This window comes from Sturnus vulgaris, chromosome 9, assembly GCF_052056855.1.
Source record: "Sturnus vulgaris isolate bStuVul1 chromosome 9, bStuVul1.hap1, whole genome shotgun sequence".
NCBI classification, from domain to species: domain Eukaryota; kingdom Metazoa; phylum Chordata; class Aves; order Passeriformes; family Sturnidae; genus Sturnus; species Sturnus vulgaris.
Window position 1 is genome coordinate 246,897 of NC_142251.1, and position 20,353 is coordinate 267,249.

The 20,353-nt window shown below is 49.6% G+C and overlaps 1 protein-coding gene and 1 long non-coding RNA gene across 2 annotated transcripts in view; one reads left to right on the forward strand and one right to left on the reverse strand.

Annotated features, from left to right (window-relative positions):
* Positions 1-65: 65 nt before the first annotated feature.
* On the forward strand, positions 66-7,252 carry LOC148222749 (uncharacterized). The gene is made up of 2 exons (XR_015805276.1): positions 66-570; positions 7,011-7,252. It is a non-coding gene; the product is annotated as an uncharacterized LOC148222749 (long non-coding RNA).
* The window catches only part of TNNI3K (TNNI3 interacting kinase), a 34,591-nt gene continuing 18,505 nt past the window's right edge, over positions 4,268-20,353 (reverse strand). Inside the window, exons 10-27 of the mRNA XM_088169557.1 lie at positions 18,350-18,494; positions 18,164-18,268; positions 17,559-17,653; positions 16,815-16,964; positions 16,156-16,242; positions 15,585-15,641; positions 14,587-14,679; positions 14,445-14,502; positions 14,152-14,346; positions 13,729-13,833; positions 9,753-9,805; positions 9,467-9,519; positions 8,266-8,398; positions 7,413-7,522; positions 5,881-5,940; positions 5,517-5,686; positions 4,998-5,077; positions 4,268-4,903 (exon numbers count right to left, since the gene is read on the reverse strand). Of these exons, the coding sequence (XP_088025683.1) occupies positions 4,833-4,903; positions 4,998-5,077; positions 5,517-5,686; positions 5,881-5,940; positions 7,413-7,522; positions 8,266-8,398; positions 9,467-9,519; positions 9,753-9,805; positions 13,729-13,833; positions 14,152-14,346; positions 14,445-14,502; positions 14,587-14,679; positions 15,585-15,641; positions 16,156-16,242; positions 16,815-16,964; positions 17,559-17,653; positions 18,164-18,268; positions 18,350-18,494 (1,820 nt within the window). The 3' untranslated portion in view covers positions 4,268-4,832. The remainder of the gene's footprint in view (positions 4,904-4,997; positions 5,078-5,516; positions 5,687-5,880; positions 5,941-7,412; positions 7,523-8,265; positions 8,399-9,466; positions 9,520-9,752; positions 9,806-13,728; positions 13,834-14,151; positions 14,347-14,444; positions 14,503-14,586; positions 14,680-15,584; positions 15,642-16,155; positions 16,243-16,814; positions 16,965-17,558; positions 17,654-18,163; positions 18,269-18,349; positions 18,495-20,353) is intronic.

Genomic DNA, 20,353 nt, shown 5'->3' on the forward strand with positions numbered 1-20,353 from the left:
GTGGGGCCGGCAGTGGCCGTGGAATCGGCAGTGGCCGGGGCCGGCAGTGGCCGTGGAATCGGCAGTGGCCGTGGGGCCGGCAGTGGCCGTGGAATCGGCAGTGGCCGTGGGGCCGGCAGTGGCCGTGGGGCCGGCAGTGGCCGTGGAATCGGCAGTGGCCGGGGCCGGCGGGCTGGACACAGGGGCGGTGCCACAGGAGGGGGTGACAGGGGCGGTGCTGGGGGTACGGAGCGGGACAGGGACAGGGGAGCCGCTCGGGTCCCCACGGCACGGAGAGGGGCCCGGAACAGCATCCCTGGGGGAAGAGCCGAGCGCAGGAACCTCCCCGAGCAGCCCTGGCCGCGGGGATGGGGCAGTGGAAGCCGGGGGCAGAGGGTCCCCGGGGGGCGAGCGGCTGTGCCCGGGCACCGAGCCACAAAGAGCAGCTCCAGAGCCAGGCACAGCGCGGGGCACGGACGGGCGGCAGGAGGAGCAGATGGGGCCGGCAGGAGGGGAGGCCGAGGGGCAGCAGAGGAAGGACAGTGCCCTCGGAGGGAGCCCAGGTGTCCTGGCAGCCTCAGTGCCCGGCAGGTGAGTCCTGCGTGGGGCAGGCACTGTCCCGGGCTGGCTCCTGCCCGAGACACGGGATGCACCTCCCCGACCCGTTCCTTACCCGCTCCTTAAATGTCTGCTGACGGATGATAAATCCTTTTGGGTGGCGGCTCCTGCGTTGTTTCCTGTTCCCAAAATCCCGTGCAAATTAATCCCTTTGCTGTGGCATTAATTCTCGCAGCCCTTCCGGGCGGGCAGAGCAGCTCCCCCTGCTAAGCATGTCGCAGTTCTGGTGGCACTGGGTGAGCCCTGGGAGCACTCGGCTTCCCTGCTGCTCTGGCCTTTCCTTGTAGATGTCACAGCAGTTCCTCGGTCTGGGTTTGCACCATGCTACAAAACAATGACCAAACATCGCAGAAAACGTGCTGAGCTCGGAGCTACCGAGGAACTGCTGTGACATCTACAAGGATCTACTCATCATGTCCTCAGAACAGCCTCAGGATGGAGGGGAAATTCTGCTCTGAGCTTTGTCTGCAGCTCCTCAGTGTTGTGTCCTGCAACATGCACTCAGCTGGCTGTGGGTTTGTGTGCTGGGATGTCACTCCTCTGTTCCTCTGTGTTTACACAACCTCCTGTCACGTCTCACTGGAGCAGCTCCTCAGCAGAACTGAAACAAGCTGGTGTTTGCCAGCCCGGGAAACAGCCCTCCTTTGGAAGGATGAAATCACAAGGATGGTTCCACAGCTGTCTGGCTTGTTTTTCTTGAGCAGGACTTTGAGTGGATTGGTGCTGTGAGTCACTTAGATCAATCTACCTGGAGCTGGAGACTCAAATGTGATCAAGTGGTTGCTGTGTGTTTGCTCCTAGAGATGTTCCTGTACTAGAGATGTTGCATTTGTAGGTTCAGTCACACTGGGTGCTGAGGACTGTCTCAGAGGGTTGTGTTTTCTGTGTCCATACCACACCTGCATGTTCACTCAGCTCTATTAAACACCTGTACCAGTCTGTGCAGCTCCTTCAATTCGTGCCAGTAGCTGTAGGAATAACCCCTGGCAGCGCAGCAGGGCCTGAGCTTCAGTGTCAGTCTGTGCTTGCCAGCGGGCTGACTGATGTTGGGCTGAGTGTTTGTGCCACTAAAGCTGCCTTGTGCAGGTGCCCCTCCAAAGCTCATGCCCGGGGCTGCGGGCGTGGCCACACCTGGGCGGCAACTCCAGGGTTCCAGGTGAGCAAAGACAGAGAGGGATGCACGGATTTGCCTTTGCAGAGATTCCCTGGGAGCCCCTCTGGGGCTGTAGGGGGACCCAGGGCATCAGAGAAGGCCTTGATGAACAGAGCAGTGTGACTGTAAGGAACTGGAATGCATAATATAACATCTATATTATATAATAATGAATAACAGTTCATTATTTAACATTCTTCAAATATTTATAAGTGACACTTATGTGTATGGTTGTACAGCTGGGGGAAAGGATCCTGTGGTTTAGGAACACATCTGTGGACTTCCAAAACATTAGTGTCCCTGTCATTTGAGCAGGCAGAAGTTTGGTAATAAGCAAAACCGTGGATGTAGATAATTGTATAGGTTTGGAGAAGCTTCCCGTGGTCCTTTCTGCTGTCCTATATGGTGCTAATTAGTAATTAACTTCAAAGTGACAAGTAGGTTGCACTTAGGGAAAAACAAGATGTGCAGCAAAAAGAAAAAAAGACTAATTATTGAAGTGAGCATATGTGAGCAAGGCAAACTATCCAGCAGTGTTGCCACTGGCAAAACTAATTCTTGGCTCATCAGGAAGGCTTTTTAAACTCCCTGAAGTGTCAGCGATTTTCAGTTGCCTGTCACTGGCTCCGGATGGTTGTGCCTCAGATGTGTGTCACACAGCTGGAACCCGGTGACATTCCACAGCTGAAGAATGCATCTCATCAGTTCAAAACCGTGCCGGCTGTGCACTGCAGACACAGGATGGGAAAAGTTTAAAGTCCAGCTCCTGGAACTGGGCACCAAGCCCTGGCATCGCTGGCAGACCTGGTGACTCAGGCAGCACCCAGGGTGCTGAGTGTGGGCAGCATGGGCAGCTCATGGGTCTGTGAAAGGAGAGCTGCAGGGTGGCTGTCCTGGCTGGGAACTGCCTGAGTGGCTTTGGGGCTCAGCTGTACAAACCAGACATGACTGACCCCTCTGCCTGCCCATTGGGGCTGAGCCTCTCAGGTGGCCCTTCTGTGCTGTGCTAGCTGTGCTGTCCTGTGCCAGCTGTGCTGTCCTGTGCCAGATGTGCTGTCCTGTGCTGTGCCAGCTGTCCTGTGCTGTGCCGGCTGTCCTGTTTTGTTCTGTCCTGTGCTGTGCCATGCTGGCTGTCCTGTGCCATGCCGTGCTGGGAGCTGCTGCAGGGATGCCAGGCTCACTTCTGGCTGCTGTCCAAACCCTTGTCTGGTTGGATGCCAGATTGTTTTAATCTAGATCACCTATTGCTGATCTGTTAAACAATTTAAAATATCACTATAGCTGCCAGGCACTGGCAGGTCTCCAAAGCAGGGTAAGAATCCTCTTAGCATCTCATTCTTGGTAAATATTTCGGTGTGCTGGGGCTTCTCTGGAAACAGGACAGACTGCTTTGGAACATCTTCTACTTCTTTACATTTTTCAGAGTTTGTTTGTTTTACTAACTGATCACTCCTATGAAACACATATTTCCCCTGAGCCTAATTTTCTTCTATAGAGAGCAATTAACTAAGACATTGTTTCCTTCAAGGAACCAGTAATTTTAATTAGTTTTAAAATGATATGCAAGCACTTGTCTTTGTAAAGAGCTTTTAAACGAAAAAAGTTTTGCATTCTGTTTTTTTTTGTTGTTGTTGCTTCCATGTGTTCCCCTCTGACATATTCTGAGAAAGTGCTCAGGGATGACACCTGCAGCTCAGGTATCAGTGAGTACACAGAGGTATTAATGCACATAAAGTCTGCTTCCTTGCTCCACTTTTGTTTCTCTAATCCAGTTTAGTTTCTGGTTTTCAGGCCATCTCTCTAAATGCAGAGTCACTGCATGGTTAATTTAAGCAAGGGAAAAAGACAGAATGCAAAGATATTTGTAAGAAAAAAATTCCTGTTGAAAAAGAATCAGTGGTGGAACTGATTTTTCAGATCTGACAATGGACCCTTTCTGCACCATTGGTGTTTCTGGTCAATGCAAAGACCAAGGAATGAGACCTAACCTCTGTCCAGCCTCTTCCACCAGCCTGTTCTTGGCCATGTGGAGCAGATCCTCATCTGCCCAATTAGAGCCAGGGAGCAATTCTCATCAGCATCCCAGATGCAGCTTCTCCCTTCTGCTCTGCCCCCCTTCCCTCACAGCACACACACTGCCACCCTGGCTTGTACTTCTAGAAAGAATATAACAGATTTCCTTCAGCTGTACACCAATCTGGATGTTGTTTTGTTGTGGTTTGCTGGAGCTTTGTAGTTCCTCTTGTTCAGCCCCTTCCATGGGAATCTCATGACTGCAGACAGGCTCCAGCAGGTCTCCTTGTGAGCCCCATCCCAGGCTTTCCTGTGTGTTCATTCTGCCATTTCTGTTGTCCCAGCAGCCGCTGGTGTGAATGGAACTGCCCCTGAGACCCAGCCCAGTGCAGCAGTGCTAACTCCTGACTGGAACCAGGGGCAGTGGTGGCAGAGCTGTAACAGCTTCTCCCCATTCAGCTTTTCAGCAAGTGAAACAGAACAAATGGAAAACGACCTCTAAGCTTTGCTTAGTGAAATCTTCCCCATTTTTATTGCTTCAGCACTATTGAAGTAATGGCAGAAGCATTGTCAGAGCCCACCATGCAGCCACAGTTCGTGTCTGCCACCCTGCTCGAGCCTCACTGCACGGCTGCTGCAGGGATCGTGGCTGTAGAAAAACAACATCCTCAATAACATCCCAGAAACTGCCATGAAAGGGAAATATTGATCCCTGAAATACTGATATAAACTGAATACTGATACTGCTCAGCCAGGAAGGCAGCTCTACCTTGGCCACACATACAGGATTACAGATAAATCTTGTTAAGCTGTAAAAAGGCCCCAGAAAATAACAGCATGATTAACTCTGAAATTGCTTCTAGAGGAAGAGCTCAGCTCCTGCTGCCCTGCCTGTGCTCTGGTTTGTAATGCCCAGCGGCCAGAGCTGCTGCTGCAGGGCCTGTTGGTGGCACAGGGGGGTCAGCTGAGGGGATGCAAAGCAGATGCAGGACAGGGACATTTGCCATCCCAGGGTGGCACTCGGGGCTCCGTGCTGAGCTCGATGGCCGGGCAGGGGATGCTCCCTCCCTCAGCTGCTGTCCTCCAAGCTGCTGCTGCAGGGGTGGAACCTCATGGTGCTCAAGGGGTCAGACACGTACCCTGCCGGGGCAGAGAGGGTCACTGCAGCTGGCACAGGGTGCTGCAGGGCCAGCACCACAGCCTGCCCGGGCAGCACACTGTGTGTGCAGCTCACCGTTCTTGTCCACGGGGGGATACTGGAAATTCCTTCTGATGTCATCCAGAGACAGGCCCTGAGAAGGGGGCTGCCCGGGGCTGCAATTCGAACAGGATGTGCCACTGGAGGTAAGACTGATGGTGGCACATCTCCACACCGTGAGAACTTTTTCCCCAGAGTGGAAGGAAAGAACAGCACAGCCTTGTCCTTCCCTGCAGTCACCTGAGGGGACCCCCAGAGCCCCCCTGGCCACACCCCCCAGGTGCCCACACCCCCCAGGTGCCCACACCCACCCCAGGTGCCCTCACACCCACCCCAGGTGCCCTCACACCCCCCAGGTGCCCTCACACCCACCCCAGGTGCCCTCACACCCACCCCCAGGTGCCCTCACACCCACCCCAGGTGCCCTCACACCCACCCCAGGTGCCCACACCGCCCAGGTGCCCTCACACCCACCCCAGGTGCGCTCACACCCACCCCAGGTGCCCTCACACCACCCCAGGTGCCCACACCCACCCCAGGTGCCCTCACACCCACCCCAGGTGCCAGCCCCCGCAGGCTCGGGCGTTCAGGGCATACTCCAGCTCGAAGCGGCTGCGCAGGGCGGCCACGTGGCTGCGGCCGGGGCCACCACGGGCCACCAGGCAGTCCGAGGAGGACGAGGGAGACAGCGACCCGCTGCTGTTGCTGGAGGCTGGAGACATTAACTGCATTAAAAAAAAAAAAAAAAAAAAATGAAGGTACCATTTTGGCACATTCACAAGCCCTTTCTCGCCTCTCCCGTTAGTTGTATTCCAGTTTTCCGTGGCTCTTCCAGCAGCTCCAAAGCCACCGCTGTTCTCAGCTGCTGCCACTGTCCCTGTCGCAGCTGCGGGCACCCACACAGAGCTCCCGTCCTTACCTCAATATTGCACAGACACTCCTCCAGCTTGGTGACAACTTCTGAAAACTCTGGTCTCCCCTGTGAACACAAGAGGAAAAGCAGAGCTGAGTTAAACGGAAGGGGCAGATCTGACGTGGTTAGATTGGGGAAGGGAAGAGTCCCGGGCCCCTCATTCCCCTCTGAATTCCAGGCAGAGCTGTCAGTCAGGTTGGGGATCTCAAATCTGCAGCTTCAGAGCTACAACGTGAAGACGTGTGTGCTTGCAATTCATCTCCTTTTCTGTAACAGGTAGATTCGAGCTAATGCTGACTAGATCACAGGAATATTATCAATATCACAGAAACACTGTCAATACATCTCTGCTCTTCAGGCCGATTTTCTCTTTGCCCATGAACAGGACTTGAGGCACAGCACTGAGGAGCGGTGGACAAGCTCCTCCCTCCCTTGTCCATGAGAGCTGCACTGCATAAAACCAAACGTTTATTTCTTTACAGAGCTCAGCCCTAGGCCTTATGGCAAATTCTCTGGCTCTAATTAAAGATCACAAATCTTATTAGCCAATGAAAAAGGTTTCTCAGGAGATGCTGCTAATCTTCTCATCACCAGTTTGCCTTTGGAAACAACTGCTGTCAAAAGTTTCTGGGAGACAGATGCTCAAGTACCTCATAAACAGAAACAGGGACATGGCACATGGGAACTAGTTTTCAGCTGGGATGAGCTTTGAATGAAATTAAAGACAAATAAAAGGATACATTTTCTAATTTGGGGATATTTCATGGCCATCCAGCAAAACCCCTACAGGTATACTCCATTTTCTGCCTTTTTTTTTTTTTTCTGTGGAGAATTTTGACCTGTGAACACTCGTTGAGCCCCAAAACTCACCATTTTTCCACAAAAAATGGTAGAAAAAAACTTTCAGTAAAGCAAAATAGAGCCTAATAAAGAACAGTAGCAAAAAACCACGAATAAAAATAATTTGCACAAGTTTTTGCTCAAAGTCCCGGCCAACCAGGAGCTGATTGAGCCATCAATTGTTTTATAGTTCTGTCCTGAAACTGTAAAACCCTGGCAAGATGAAGTGACATTGGAGTCACAGTGATGGGTAACAAACTGCACTGGGACTCTGAAAAGATATTTTCTCCATGTAGGGGCTGAGTGGCTGTGGGAATGCTGACCAGACACAGGGACTGCACCCTTCTCACTGCTTGCTTAAGTCAGCACTTTACTATGACACCTCATTAATAAATTTAAAATGAATGTGTGCTACACACGGTCATTATCCAGGCCTTACAAAAATCTGAGAGCAGCAAGGAATTTTCTACTCATTCTGTAACAGCTCAAGTCATAATCTGCATTACGTGCTTAATTAAAGTTTTGTTGAAAGGCTAAACTTTAATTTACTTTCCTCAATTCACCAACTCTCCTGTAATTCCTGACATACCCCATTATCTGCCTGGGGGCTTTCTGCAGTGACCCTTCCCACAGAAATGTGATTTTGGGGGGGTCAGCCAGGGCGATGTGCCCATTGTCCCTCTGCTGGCTGCACTCACCTCGGGACAGGCGTTCCAGCCCCTCATCAGCAAGGCAGAGATGGGCTTGGGGATGGAGTAACCGATGGGGGGGCGGATGTGGTGATATGCCATGTCTGCTGCTGCTGCTGCTGCATGGGCCAGCAGAGACACGTGTCAGCAGCCAGGAACCAACCCAGGAACAGCCCTACCCATCCCTGAGACACCCATCAGCACCCAGGAACAGCCCTACCCACCCCTGAGACACCCATCAGCACCCAGGGACAGCCCTACCCATCCCTGAGACACCCATCAGCACCCAGGAACAGCCCTACCCATCACTGGGACACCCATCAGCACCCAGGAACAGCCCTACCCATCACTGGGACACCCATCAGCACCCAGGAACAGCCCTACCCACTGCAGAGACACCCATCAGCACCCAGGAACAGCCCTACCCACTGCAGAGACACCCATCAGCACCCAGGAACAGCCCTACCCATCACTGGGACACCCATCAGCACCCAGGAACAGCCCTACCCATCCCTGAGACACCCATCAGCACCCAGGAACAGCCCTACCCACCCCTGAGACACCCATCAGCACCCAGGAACAGCCCTACCCACTGCAGAGACACCCATCAGCACCCAGGAACAGCCCTACCCACTGCAGAGACACCCATCAGCACCCAGGAACAGCCCTACCCATCACTGGGACACCCATCAGCACCAGTCACACCAGTCCCAGACCTAGACAGGATAGTTCTGTGCCTTTCACCAAATGCAGTATCCTAGCACTTAACGCCACAATTCAGAGAGATATCAGTGCAAATGACACAGTGCAGCTGCTTCTCGAGTTTAGAGAATTTCAAACACGAATTGACTGAGCATGTTACCTGGTTTCAGGTGGGCAAATGGGATTTCCCCCGTCAGCAGCTCCCAGAGGCACAGGGCGTAGCTGAACACGTCGGCTTTGATGGTGTACCTGGTGCACTGGGTGAACACCTCCGGGGCCATCCAGCGCAGGTTCTGCCACCAGGGAACAGCACTCACACGTCAGCAGGGTTTGCCTCCTCACACAAGCACCCACTCCTCTATCCATGTTTGTTTTCCTTTGTTTCCTTATCTCCTGCCTCCATCACTCCATAAAGCCATTGGTAATCTGCCAGGAGAAGCTTCCACCTGGCTTGCCAATCCAGTCAGTGTCACTGTGCGTGACATGTAAGTGCATTATCTTGGTGCTGTCTCAGCTCCACAGAGCCAGGCTGAGCTGGCTTTAAACATCACAGTAGGCTGAGAATACAAACAGAACCTCAGGCTCTGGGATCATCACACGGTGCATGTGGCCACAGAACAGGAATTAGCCTCTGGCAGGACTGAAAGCTGCCAACAGCTGCACGGGGCTGGGGGCTGCTCTGGGGGCCCTGCTGCTCCCTGCAGACCCCCAGTTCTGGGGCTGCTGGACACGGAACTCTCCCTGGGCTGAGGGGTTCAGGTGCATTTTTAGAGTCCTTGTGCTCCTTTCTCTCCAGCCACACAGTGAGTGCCACTGCAGAGTTAAAGGGCTGGTTCCAGGGCCAGCACCACCATCCTCTGGCACTGCCACCCCATCACCCAGCCCACCCCACATCAACAGCTGCCATGATGTGAACATTCCTGGCCAGGGAGTGACACACGGGACACGCCTGGACTCAAACCCATGGAGACCAAATCTTGTAAATCTGACTGGGAGCAACAGTGAATAAAATAGGGGAGCCAGTGCTGAGGAACTAATTCCCTGCTAGAACAGGGAACCACCTGCCAACAGCAGTGACTGGGGAAAAGTGGATTAAAAATAACTCTGTAGTAAGGAATTGGGGCAGTAGAGCTCCAAAGACAGCCTTATAAAGCATTGTTTCTGCTGCAGATGTTATGCATTCCCTCATCTCTGCTATTAAAGACAGAGGAAAAAAAACCAAGACTGAGAAACACTGAGAGAGATTAAATACTACACCAGTCCATCTTTTCCAACAAACATATTTCCAATGTCTTCTTCTCCTAAACTGTGTGTGCCTGTATGTTTGATATTAATTATGTGGAACAGAGCAAGGAACAAACCCCAGGTTGTTTTGTCATGTTGTCTTCATCCAGGGATTGCAGAAATCGAGACTCTGAAACACAGAAAGAAAAATAATTACTCTCAGGCCAATGCAGACACACACCTTATTGTACTATTATATTATATATAATATAATATATACTAATATTATATTAATATCAATATATTATACTATACTTATTACATTACAGTCCTACCTTAAGTCCACAGGACCCTCTCAGTAAGCACATATTTAGTTTTAGAGAATTTGGGTTAATTTATAAGTGTTTCATAAGAACTCCTTACCTCCAAAATCAGCAACTACTGCATGACCATCCTCATACAGGAGAATATTGTGACTGGGAAAGAAAAACCAAACAAACTATAGGAATTGTTTGATAGTGTCTTACAGATGGTGAAAATGTTACAGGTTTTGGGTCAAAGGTAAACATCTGAGTTCAAATCCCCTCCTTTGGTAGCCAAATGTCCTTAGGTACATCCTGCATTTATTGTTGGAAAGCACACATTACCCCTGAGAGGGCAAGCCAGCCTTTGACTGATTTGTATGCAACAAATCCAGAGAGAGACTTCTGGAAACTGGCAACAAAAACACAGGGTTTCAAACAAAATAGAAACCTGGGGACAGACCCACAAGCTGCTTTAGCCAGGTCCCATAGCTCTGGAAATAAAGATTCCCCTGCCCAGGCACTGCACCCTCACAGCACAGGGCTCTGGAAGGGCTGAGCAAATCACAACATTAGGAATGTGGAATTCCTGCTCTCAGGATATTTATCAAATGCTGACTGAGCCAAGAAAATTCAGAAAAGTGAAAAGTGAATGAAAAACAGAAATGAAAAGGTTGGCAAGAGTTTACATGAGGAGGGGAAATGGAAGTAATATTGATTGATATTTGTCTCAACAAAAAGCACAACTTGCTCATATTAGAGCTGCAGAAACAAACAAGAACAGTCAAGTGAGGAACACAAATTTTACCAAATTACAGTTTTAGGACAGAAAAAAAAAATTAAGCTCTCCCAAGCAGGACTCCCACAAATCACTGTCTTCAAGATTTCCACCTTCACCTAAACCCAACCCTGGGGATGAAAAATTTAATCATTAAAATGTAACCTTGCCTCTCTTGATTTATATTCAATCTGATTTTAGCTCTCATATGTGCTTTCCATCAAAATATTGATGTGATTTTAGTATGACATGTGGAATTGTTTTGAGACCCACACCACATGCCAAATGAAAATATGAATCAAAGCCAAGGCTGAGCCAGGGGGGCTCCTGGGGGCTGTGCCCCAGGCTGGCTGCAGGTACACAAGCCACACAAAGCTGCACACTTTGCTGTGCTCTTTGCTCAGATTTGGCCTCTGTCAGTGGGGACAAGAATTATCACCATGTCTCAATGTGAATAAACTGCACTGAGCCCTAGCTTCAACTTCAATCTATCCCAGGACTGTGCAGACTTGAATAAATCCAACTTGACAAGTCAAGACATAATCAAGGCCTAGACTGACAGTTTTTGTGGAGAAGCAGAGAAATCAATTGAAATTCCCTTTCTCCTCATGGCATGCATCAGCCTTTCACAGAATCACACAATCTTTGAGACTGCAAAAGTCTCCAAGACCTCCAGACCACCGAGTACAACCTGTGAGCAATCCCCCCCCTGGTCCCAGCCCAGAGCCACCTGCAGGGATGGGAACTGCACACTGCCCTGGGCAGCTCCTCCAAGCCTGACCACCCTTCCAGGGAACAAATCCTCCCTGATGCCCAACCTGAACCTCCCCTGGCCCAGCACAAGCAGTGTTGGAATGCTCATCTTGGTGCTGAGTGTGCTGATGGGCATGTCTGAGAGCAGCAGGCACCTGGGCACCTCCCCAGCCACTCTGGCACCTCCAGGGAACCCTACAGCCACTGACTTCTCTTTGTCAAAGTGAAAAAATACACAGAAATAAGGCTTGGAAGGTACATCTGAAAAATGCTGCTATTGCCTCAGTGGCACTTGAAAATTTGAAAGCCTCAGATGAAACAAGTACTCTTAGGCTTGTGTTTTGAGAAATACAGTGAGAAAAATGCAAGCTGAACTGAGCTGGCAGAAGACTAATACTGAATTCAGCAGGATCAGAAATGAATTGTCTTCTGTTAAGGGCACACAGGGATGGCAGTGGTGAGAGCAGGCACTGTTCTCTTGGTGAAGCCATGGAAAGAGGAAAACGAGGAGTGTGCAATCACCCTGGCTTTGTGAAAGGCTCTGGGGAACCAGGCACGGAGGCTTCTCCCTGCCATGGCAAGTGACAGGCTCAGGTGTCCCTTTCCCAGGGATCCAGGCCATTAAAGGATCCTTCTGCCTTTAACAGGCTGTGGGTGGAATGAAAAGCAATGAATATTTTAAGATATCACAAGGGGTATTTCAACAAAGAGGAGTCACAGACTCCATCCCCATTGCCACCAGGCTGCCATCCTCTGTCTCATCTCCCTCCCCAGGCAGCTCTCAGAAATGTTCACAGGCACTCAGAGTCATCAAAAGCAGCTCAGTCACTCAAAGGCTTCCTCCAGCCACATTCAGCTGTTATGGCTCAAATTAAATGGATCCTAAAATGGTCCCTCTTTTATTAAAGTGCTGTAATCATCGTGGCTGCCATCCCTCACCATGGTGTGAGTAGTAATAAGGTGATGCATGTCACCATTTCTGATGGCTGTCAGAATGAAAAGCAAAATAAAACTCCCAATTATTCTTTAAATGGAAGGATAACCCCTTTTCCAGGGTAGAGACACGAAAGATTAATTTTCTTCTCTATTCTGTCAAGCCATATTGCAGGTTTATTTAATGCATTATGTGCAGTGCATTAGATTTCAGAACTCACAAAGGCGGTTGAGTTATGTGGAAATTTAAGGTAAAAAATATGAGGCTCCTGTGAAGCCACGGGCAAAACTTAACACAGAATTTCACTCTTAGTCTTTCTCTTAAGCTGTTGCAAAGATTTTCGTCTGGTAATTGTGCCTGTGGGTTGGCTGGGACTCACACTGCAAACGTGACTCCTGCTCTTGCACTAAACTTCCAGAAGTTGAGCTCTCAGCAGCACCAATGGCACCAACAACCCCAGAGCACGTTATCTCCTGCCCCTCACAAACCTGGCCTGTGTGAGCTCTGTGGGGCTCTCCAGGAAGACACTGCTTTGGGCTTTCTTTTGTGGAAATCATTATTTAAAATCCTTCCGTGCAGAAGTGTTCTTCTGAGAGCCACCAAAGCATGGAGCTGCCCTGGTCTGAGCCTGGCTTGCCCTGGTCTGAGCCTTTCTTGCCCTGGTCTGAGCCTTGGCTGCCCTGGTCTGAGCCTGGCTTGCCCTGGTCTGAGCCTTGGCTGTCCTGGTCTGAGCCTTTCTTGCCCTGGTCTGAGCCTTGGCTTCCCTGGTCTGAGCCTTTCTTGCCCTGGTCTGAGCCTGGCTTGCCCTGGTCTGAGCCTGGCTTGCCCTGGGGCAGTGCCAGGGGCTGCAGAGCTGGGCACGGGGCTCTTGGCTCGGAGTCAAGGCTGTCCCTTGGAACAAGGGACACAGAGCTGTCCCCTGTGGCCTGGCAGGGATGTGAAGGTATCAGAGGATGCTGGGGATGCCATTCCAGCCTGCCTGCTGCTCCCGAGGGCTGGCAGAGCTGAGGACCAAGCCTTGGCTTTACAAAAGGAACATTTCCACTCTTGCAGGCAGGGAGCGCAGGTGCTTCGTCCCCTGCTGCTGAAGCTCACACAAGATGTTTCCACAGCTGGAGAGAAAGAACAGGCTGTTCCTGCAGACACCAAGGGCTCGGTGCTCCCACTGGGACACCACCCAGGAGATGAGTGCCCAGTCCTGAGCAAGATCTCAGCTCCCAGAGGGGAGCAGTCAGAGCTGCTGCTTGCTGTAACAAACGAGCCAGGCAAAGTGAAAAACATGTGAATTCAGTGCCTGTGGGGAAATAGTTACAGTAAAAGAGACAAAGCAAAGGGACAGAGATGAAGTGATGAGGAAATGTGACCAAGTGCCCTTTGACTGCAGGGCTCAGGCTCAAACTGGGCAACAGAAAACAGAGGTTCAGAAAAACAAACAGGTGCAGGAAAACACTGCCAGTGCCTGCAGCCTTCAAGGACAATCACAGTTCAGCAATTGTGACTTGTAGGGGTTTGTATAAAACCTCTGGGATTATTCTCAATTGAGTGCTAATGAGGCACTGGGGTTGCAGGGGTGTCCCTGTGGCTCTGAGCTTCCATGTTGCCCAAATTTTTAGGTTGAAGACAGAAACTGACCTGTTCAAATCCCGATGTATGATGGGCTGTGTGAGATTGTGGAGGTACTCCATGCCCTTGGCCACATCTACAGCAATGATTAATTTAGAATGCAGATCAAGAATTCTGTATTTTGCAAAAAAAGAAAAGATTACTTGAAGTTAATAGACAGTTGAAAATTATTCTTACCTGTAAATCATGGAACGTTTAAAATGGTTTTACGTACAAAAACAATGTTACATAATCTATGTAAGGTGAATCTATGTACTGTAATGATGTAAAATCTATATACTGTGATATGATCACTTACCAGTTTACCTTGCACACCCAATAAACGGAACCAAAGCTCAGTATTTTCTAGTTTTCCTTTCTCTGAAATGAATTTTGACACCTCCACAGATCCCCTGCTCTTCCCAGCAGTGTGGCTGGTGGGGAGGGCAGTACCTCTTCTGCTCGTGGAGCAGGGAGAAGAGGGATCCCCCGGAGATGTACTGGGTGACAATGGCAAACTGGCTGGGGTCATCCAGGCAGGCTCCCACGAACTGGATGACACAGGGGTGGTTCAGGCGGCACAGGATGGAAACCTCGCGGCAGAACATGTCCACGTCCGACTTGGAGCAGTAGGTGCTGGCTCGGTAACTGGGGGTTCACAGCACAGCCGGCAGGAGGAAAAGGCATCACAAAATACGGGCTTGGTGAACGCTTCAAACCCCCTCACCCACCAGCAGCAAACTTACCGTTTGATGGCAACGATTTTATTTCTGCATCGGCCCTTATAGACTTTTCCAAAGGACCCTAAAACAGTTTAAAACAAATAACTCAAATGTGTTCGTTACGAACATCAAACATTGCAGGTGAGTGCCCCTTCAGTTCTGGTACCTGATCCGATAATCTCGTGGAACTCGATCTCAGAGAGCTGGAGGTGGAAGTGTGACGGCAAACCAGCCCGGAGGAGGAGGACATCAGCCTTTTCTGCAAGAGAAATCCCCTGGAAGCACGGGCGGGAGCCAGCACAAAAGCCCAGGAGCCGTCCCTGGGGAAGCTGATTTCACTGCTCAGCTGCCAGGGACAGGCGCATCCCCACACTCTGCCCTGGGCACCCCTGGCTTCACACCCTGAGCCCTGCCCGGGCTCCCGGCTCTGCCGGGGCTCCCTCCAGGACAATCCACTTCTCTCTGAGCAGCCGGGGCTCCCTGCGGGGGATGCTGCTCCACAGCCCCGGCTCTTGGGGACACGTGGAATCTAAACTCTGCAACTGAATTTTGTTGTCAAACGTCTCCGTCTTGTTGAGCTTTTTAGTTTATTACTATAAAGTTTATCAGAATACTTCTAAACAGAGAATTTTGATGCTGCTGTGTAAAGGATGTAAGGATTTGATTATATCCAGAGTGAACATTTAAAGTGGGAAATTGAAAGTACCAAAAAAAAAAAAAAAAAAAAAGAGGAAATATCTTGAAATACCTTAAAATATTTATCTGAATGTTTAAGCTGTATTTGTTTCAGAGTAACACAAATTATTTTTGGACAGAATTTTCCTTATAAGGATAATTCAGGCATTTCACTATGTGATTAAATAATATTTATTTGCTTTCATGGACAAGTGGGTATTTCATTAATGCTATTTCACATCACAGCCTTTTCTCAAAGAAATAAAAAAGAAATATATAATTTTAAAAGTGAATGAAAACAAGGCAAATACAGGAATTGTCATTATGCTGAGCAACAAGTAGATTGCTTCCTAAAATTATCCCAGGGAAATGGAACAATGAACCATAAAAAGTCCAGAATAATGAATCCTCTGTAGGATGTTCAGGCTGACAAACACATTGCATAAAAGGACCACAAAAGTTCACATTTTGCCTTGCCATTGCAAATACCTTTTGTCATGCTTTTAATCTTCCCTAGAGGGGATGGCACTGACACGTAGGAACCATCTGAAATAAAGAACAGAGTGAAATCAAGTCCAGTGACAATGTAAGTGATGGTGCTGATAAATCCATGAGTCAATGCTGCCAGGAAGAGTCAATAATAAAGGGTGAGAATTCAGATAAACACACCAACACATCTGCTGGGAGCTGCCTCGGGCTGGGGCACAGTTCACTTTCCTGGGCTGCTGCATGGCTGCAGCCATTCCTCAAAAGGAATTTGTGTATGGCCAGAAAATGGTGAGAGCCATGACCAGGGTTAAAGGAATTTGTGTATGGCCAGAAAATGGTGAGAGCCATGACAATGATTAAAGGAATTTGTGTAAGGCCAGAAAATGGTGAGAGCCATGACAATGATTAAAGGAATTTGTGTATGGCCAGAAAATGGTGAGTCCTGTGGCAATGATTTTATTTGTGCTGGACAGGACTGACCCAAAGCTCTCTGACATGAGTGGAGCACTTCCAGAGATTTGAGCAGCCTTTGGATCAGAGCCTTTGAATAAAATGATTGCTCAGCTCATACCTCCTCCAGGCTGGGAGTATTCATTGCAGGGGGATTCATCCTGAGGTCTCTTGTAATGCTTCAGGAGGGTCACAATTGCATCGTGGCCTAGGAAAGAAAGAGGAAACACAAGGATTTGCAGGTAACTCAAAGGACATTATTTTTTAAAAAATTAATTAATAGAAAATCAGGGGATTTAAAAAAATATAAAACATGCGTATAAAATATGCAAAGACATGGTGATGCCAATCTAAAACTACTGTGACTCTTAATGGGAGCTGCACCTGGCTGTACATGCAGGACAGTGCAACAGGAACCACGGAAGATGCCTCACTTTGCCCCATGTTTGCAAGAATTCAGGATTACTGACAGATTCCTCACGATTTCAGCAGTGAAATGAGAATTCGTGCATGGCAGAGGAGGAGCAGCCCTGGCTGCACAGGCTGTGTCTCCTGTCTCAGCAGCACAGAAACACTCCTTGAGTTTGTGCTGGATTAAAGTGGAGTTTAACAGATCTGAGAGCCAGGGCTGGGGTCTGTAACCCTTTGTGCCTTTCCCTGGGAGCTCTCTCTGCAGGCGCTGGCCTGGTTGTTTGGCAGAATTGTCTCCTTCCCATGCTGCCCTCCCCTTCCTGCACAGCCCCTGTGGGCTTTGTAGCAGCAGCTAGAAAAATGAAATACCTTTCTCATAAGCCCACATCAAACAGGTCTGCTCATCCTTTTCTCCGCTGGACCTGCTGGGATCACAAGCCACGAGGTTCATGTCAGCGCCGTTGTCCAGCAGGAACTGCACGAGGCGAATGTGGCCGTGGTAGCAGGCACAGTGCAAGCCTGGAACACCCGAGGAGAGTGGAGTGTCAGAGCATGGCAGCACTGCAGCAACAGCCCCAGGGGCAAACTCATCTCCTCCATAAATAAATATGTCGTCAAGAAAACGCCCCCGAGGCAAGAGGTGAAAATGAAACGTTAAGGCTGCAGGAACCGATCTATTGCCCCTGCACAATGTGCCACCCTTTACTCTGCCACCTGCAAACCACGTTCAACGATTGTGCATGTGAGGAAAAGCAAGTGGAAGCAGAGGCAGCTCTGTGTAGTGGGGACGGGAAGGTGTGCAGCCCTTCACACACCACGTTCCAGAAGCCCCTCTCTTTGCAGAATAATTTCTAACACCACTTAGAAGGCTCAGGATGGGAGGAACAGTTTACACCAGGTTTGGTTACTCATACACACCCTGTTGAGCCTGATACATCCTCACTGAAGTTTTATCACTTCTATGCCTCCTGTAAAAATATTTTAAGAATATTTTGTCCTCCACCTGGAAGGCACTGAGGTGCTGGAATTCCCTGGCAATCCTGATGGTGTATGGCTTCCCAATATTTTGGTGCTGCTGTACACCCTCACACACAGTAAGCACGGTGATGTTACCTGTGTGCCCATCTCTCCCCTGATGATTGATGCTTACAACATTCTGGTCAAGGAGGAACTTGACAAGTTCTATGTTCTTCCCATAGGTGCAAGCACTGCAGAAGCAAAGGTGAGTGCTATAGTCCATAAAAGAAGTGCTTTGAGTAGCCAAAAATTTACAAAGAATTACAGCGAGATAAAAATGTAGTAATAAAGGATCATTAGAACTGTGCAAATGCATGATTAATCCACCAGAGTGTGTTCATTTTTTTTTTTGTTTCAGAACCATTGTAATTATTTCTGAATCACTTAGTTTTGCACAGCTGTGCAATCTGTGTTGCAAAGTGCCTCTTAAATGGCCCTTTACAAAACTGCAGCATTCAGCCAGGCCCTGCTGTGGCCCTGGTTCCTCACTCAGGGTCCCCGGCTGAGATTTCCCTGCCTGGTTCTGCCCCTTCCTTGGTGCCCTGGATGTGTCTCATGACACAACCTCACCCTCCCTGTGTGGCTCTGTCCCTGCCCTGGCTGCTGGTGAGGAGATCACAAACTCCAATTTGTAATTTTGGGAGCTGTGTGTGGGTAAGGGGAGCTCTACTGATAATGGCATTATTCATTTTCCACCTCACCTGTGGAAAGCTGTTTCACTGAATATATTCTCTTTAGTGAGACTTTCTGTTCCCGAGTGCTGAATTATTTCCTTGACAACCTCAAACTTCCCATTGTAGCAGGCCCTGAGAGGAAGCAGAGCAGAGGTGTCAGCAGAGGCAGCCCAGGAGCCCCAGCCGTGCCCAGCGCTGCTCGGGGGCACTCACAGGTGCAGAGGTGTGTCTCCATAGATGTTCACCACGTGGGGCTGCACCTCGAAGCTGCTCTGCAGTAGGAATTTCACAATGTCGTGGTGCCCAAACCGAGAGCAGAAGTGCAGAGGAACGTGGTCTTCATTGTCCTGAGCATTCACTGTGGGTTCACCCAGAAAAAAAAAAACACAGAAAGGATTTTATCCTTAGCACAGTGTGTCTGGCACTGTTTCAGATATTTAGTAGAGTTTATGTGTTGTGTCTGTGCATTTTGAAACCTCCTGGAAAAATATTTGAGGATGTATTTGTTTGAAATTGAAATTTCTGTGATTTTTGTCACCCACGCTCTGTGATCAAGCCCACATTGCTCTGTGCCATCTGCAGAGCACTGCCGAGGTGATTTCCTGAACTTGGGGCACGACTGCTTTCTTCCAGCTCCAAACTTACTGAGTCTTTTGACAAAGCTTTCTATGAATGAATCATGAGTTATTTATAACCCTCGGAAAAAGCAATTTTGAACAGAAGTAAGATAATAAGAACACTAACAGAACTGCTGGCATGTGCCAGCAGCAGCAAAATATTGCAAGGGCAGTTGCAGGGAGTGTCCCTGGGGGATCCCTGGTCTGCAGATGGGAATGTTGGGCACTGCCAGCTGCCATGGAGTCATCCATGCCAGGAGCCTCGTCCTGCTCATGGCACGGGCAGCCCTGGGCTGGCTAGCCAGCCACGGTGTGTTAAAAGAAACAGTTCAAGTGTGTGACCCCAATTACTGCTCTGCACTGAACAGTGCCAAATTTATTCAGGTCCTTTCCCCAGCTCCTTTCATCCCTGGGCAATAAAGGCTTTTCCCTCTGCTGCTGCATTTACAGCAAGTTTCAAAGCGTGCTACTTTAAGAGCAAAAGGCTTCCTGCTTCCCGTCCCCTTTTCTTTTTTTCTGTGCTGAAGATTCTGAGTTTAAAGGAAAGGACCTGAAATGGTGCCCCAGATTCTTTCCTTTTGGAATAAACTCTCTAACAGAGAGCAAACCTCCCACTGCCTTGTCATGAAGAGAGAATGTCTCTTTTCCCCCCTTTATTATAATGATATCAGCTCGGTGCACACACATGGAGGCTGGAACACCCCGAGCTCCCTGCTGCAAACAGCACCCACAGTCCTGCCTGTGCTGCCTCCCTCCGAGCTTTTCTGCTGCATGAGAGGGTGTGGGATTGCAGGCAGGACTCACAGAGAGCACAGTGAATTATTGTATTAAAGACCAGCACCTTTCCAAGCAGTGTACTGCTACTTCCAAAAAACATTTCTGTCTCTTACTCTGAGAATAAGAAGATAATTTTTAAATAATTTGAAACCTGCTCAGTATTTCACAGAATCACAGAATGGCCTGGGTTGGAGGGGATCCTGATCTTTAAGGTCCTTTCCTGTGGGCAGGGACACCTCCCACTGTCCCAGGGTGTCCCAGTGTCCAGCCTGGCCTGGGGCACTGCCAGGGATCCAGGGACAGACAGAGCTGCTCTGTGCCCTGTGCCAGCCCTGCCCACCCTCCAGGGAAGGATTTTTCCTGTGTTTAATCAAAGCCTGTCCTCTGTCCGTGTGTCCTGTGTCATGCTCCTGTCCCAGCACTCCAGCCCCTGTAAATAATCTCTCTCCAGCTTCCCTAAAGGCTCCCTCCAGGTACAGGTGGGAATCTCTGCCCTGATCACCACCACATGCCTGAAGTGTGGCCTTGAGTCCCAACATTGGTGTGCCTTTGTGGGATGTGCACAGCATGCAGGGGCACACCTGTGGCACAGGTGACCAGCAGGGGAGCAGAAAGGCACGTTCTGTGCCTTCTGCACTCCTGAAACAGCAAAAGGAGAGGGAACACAGCAAGAGGAAGAACCCAGCAGAACCACCAGCTGCACACTGGCATCAGTCACAGGAGAAAATATTTTAAATATTATATTCATGCAGAATATAAGCATTGAAGTGCAGTGTCCCAGCCTGAGTGACATCACTGTGAGGCCACCTGGACAAAGAACTCA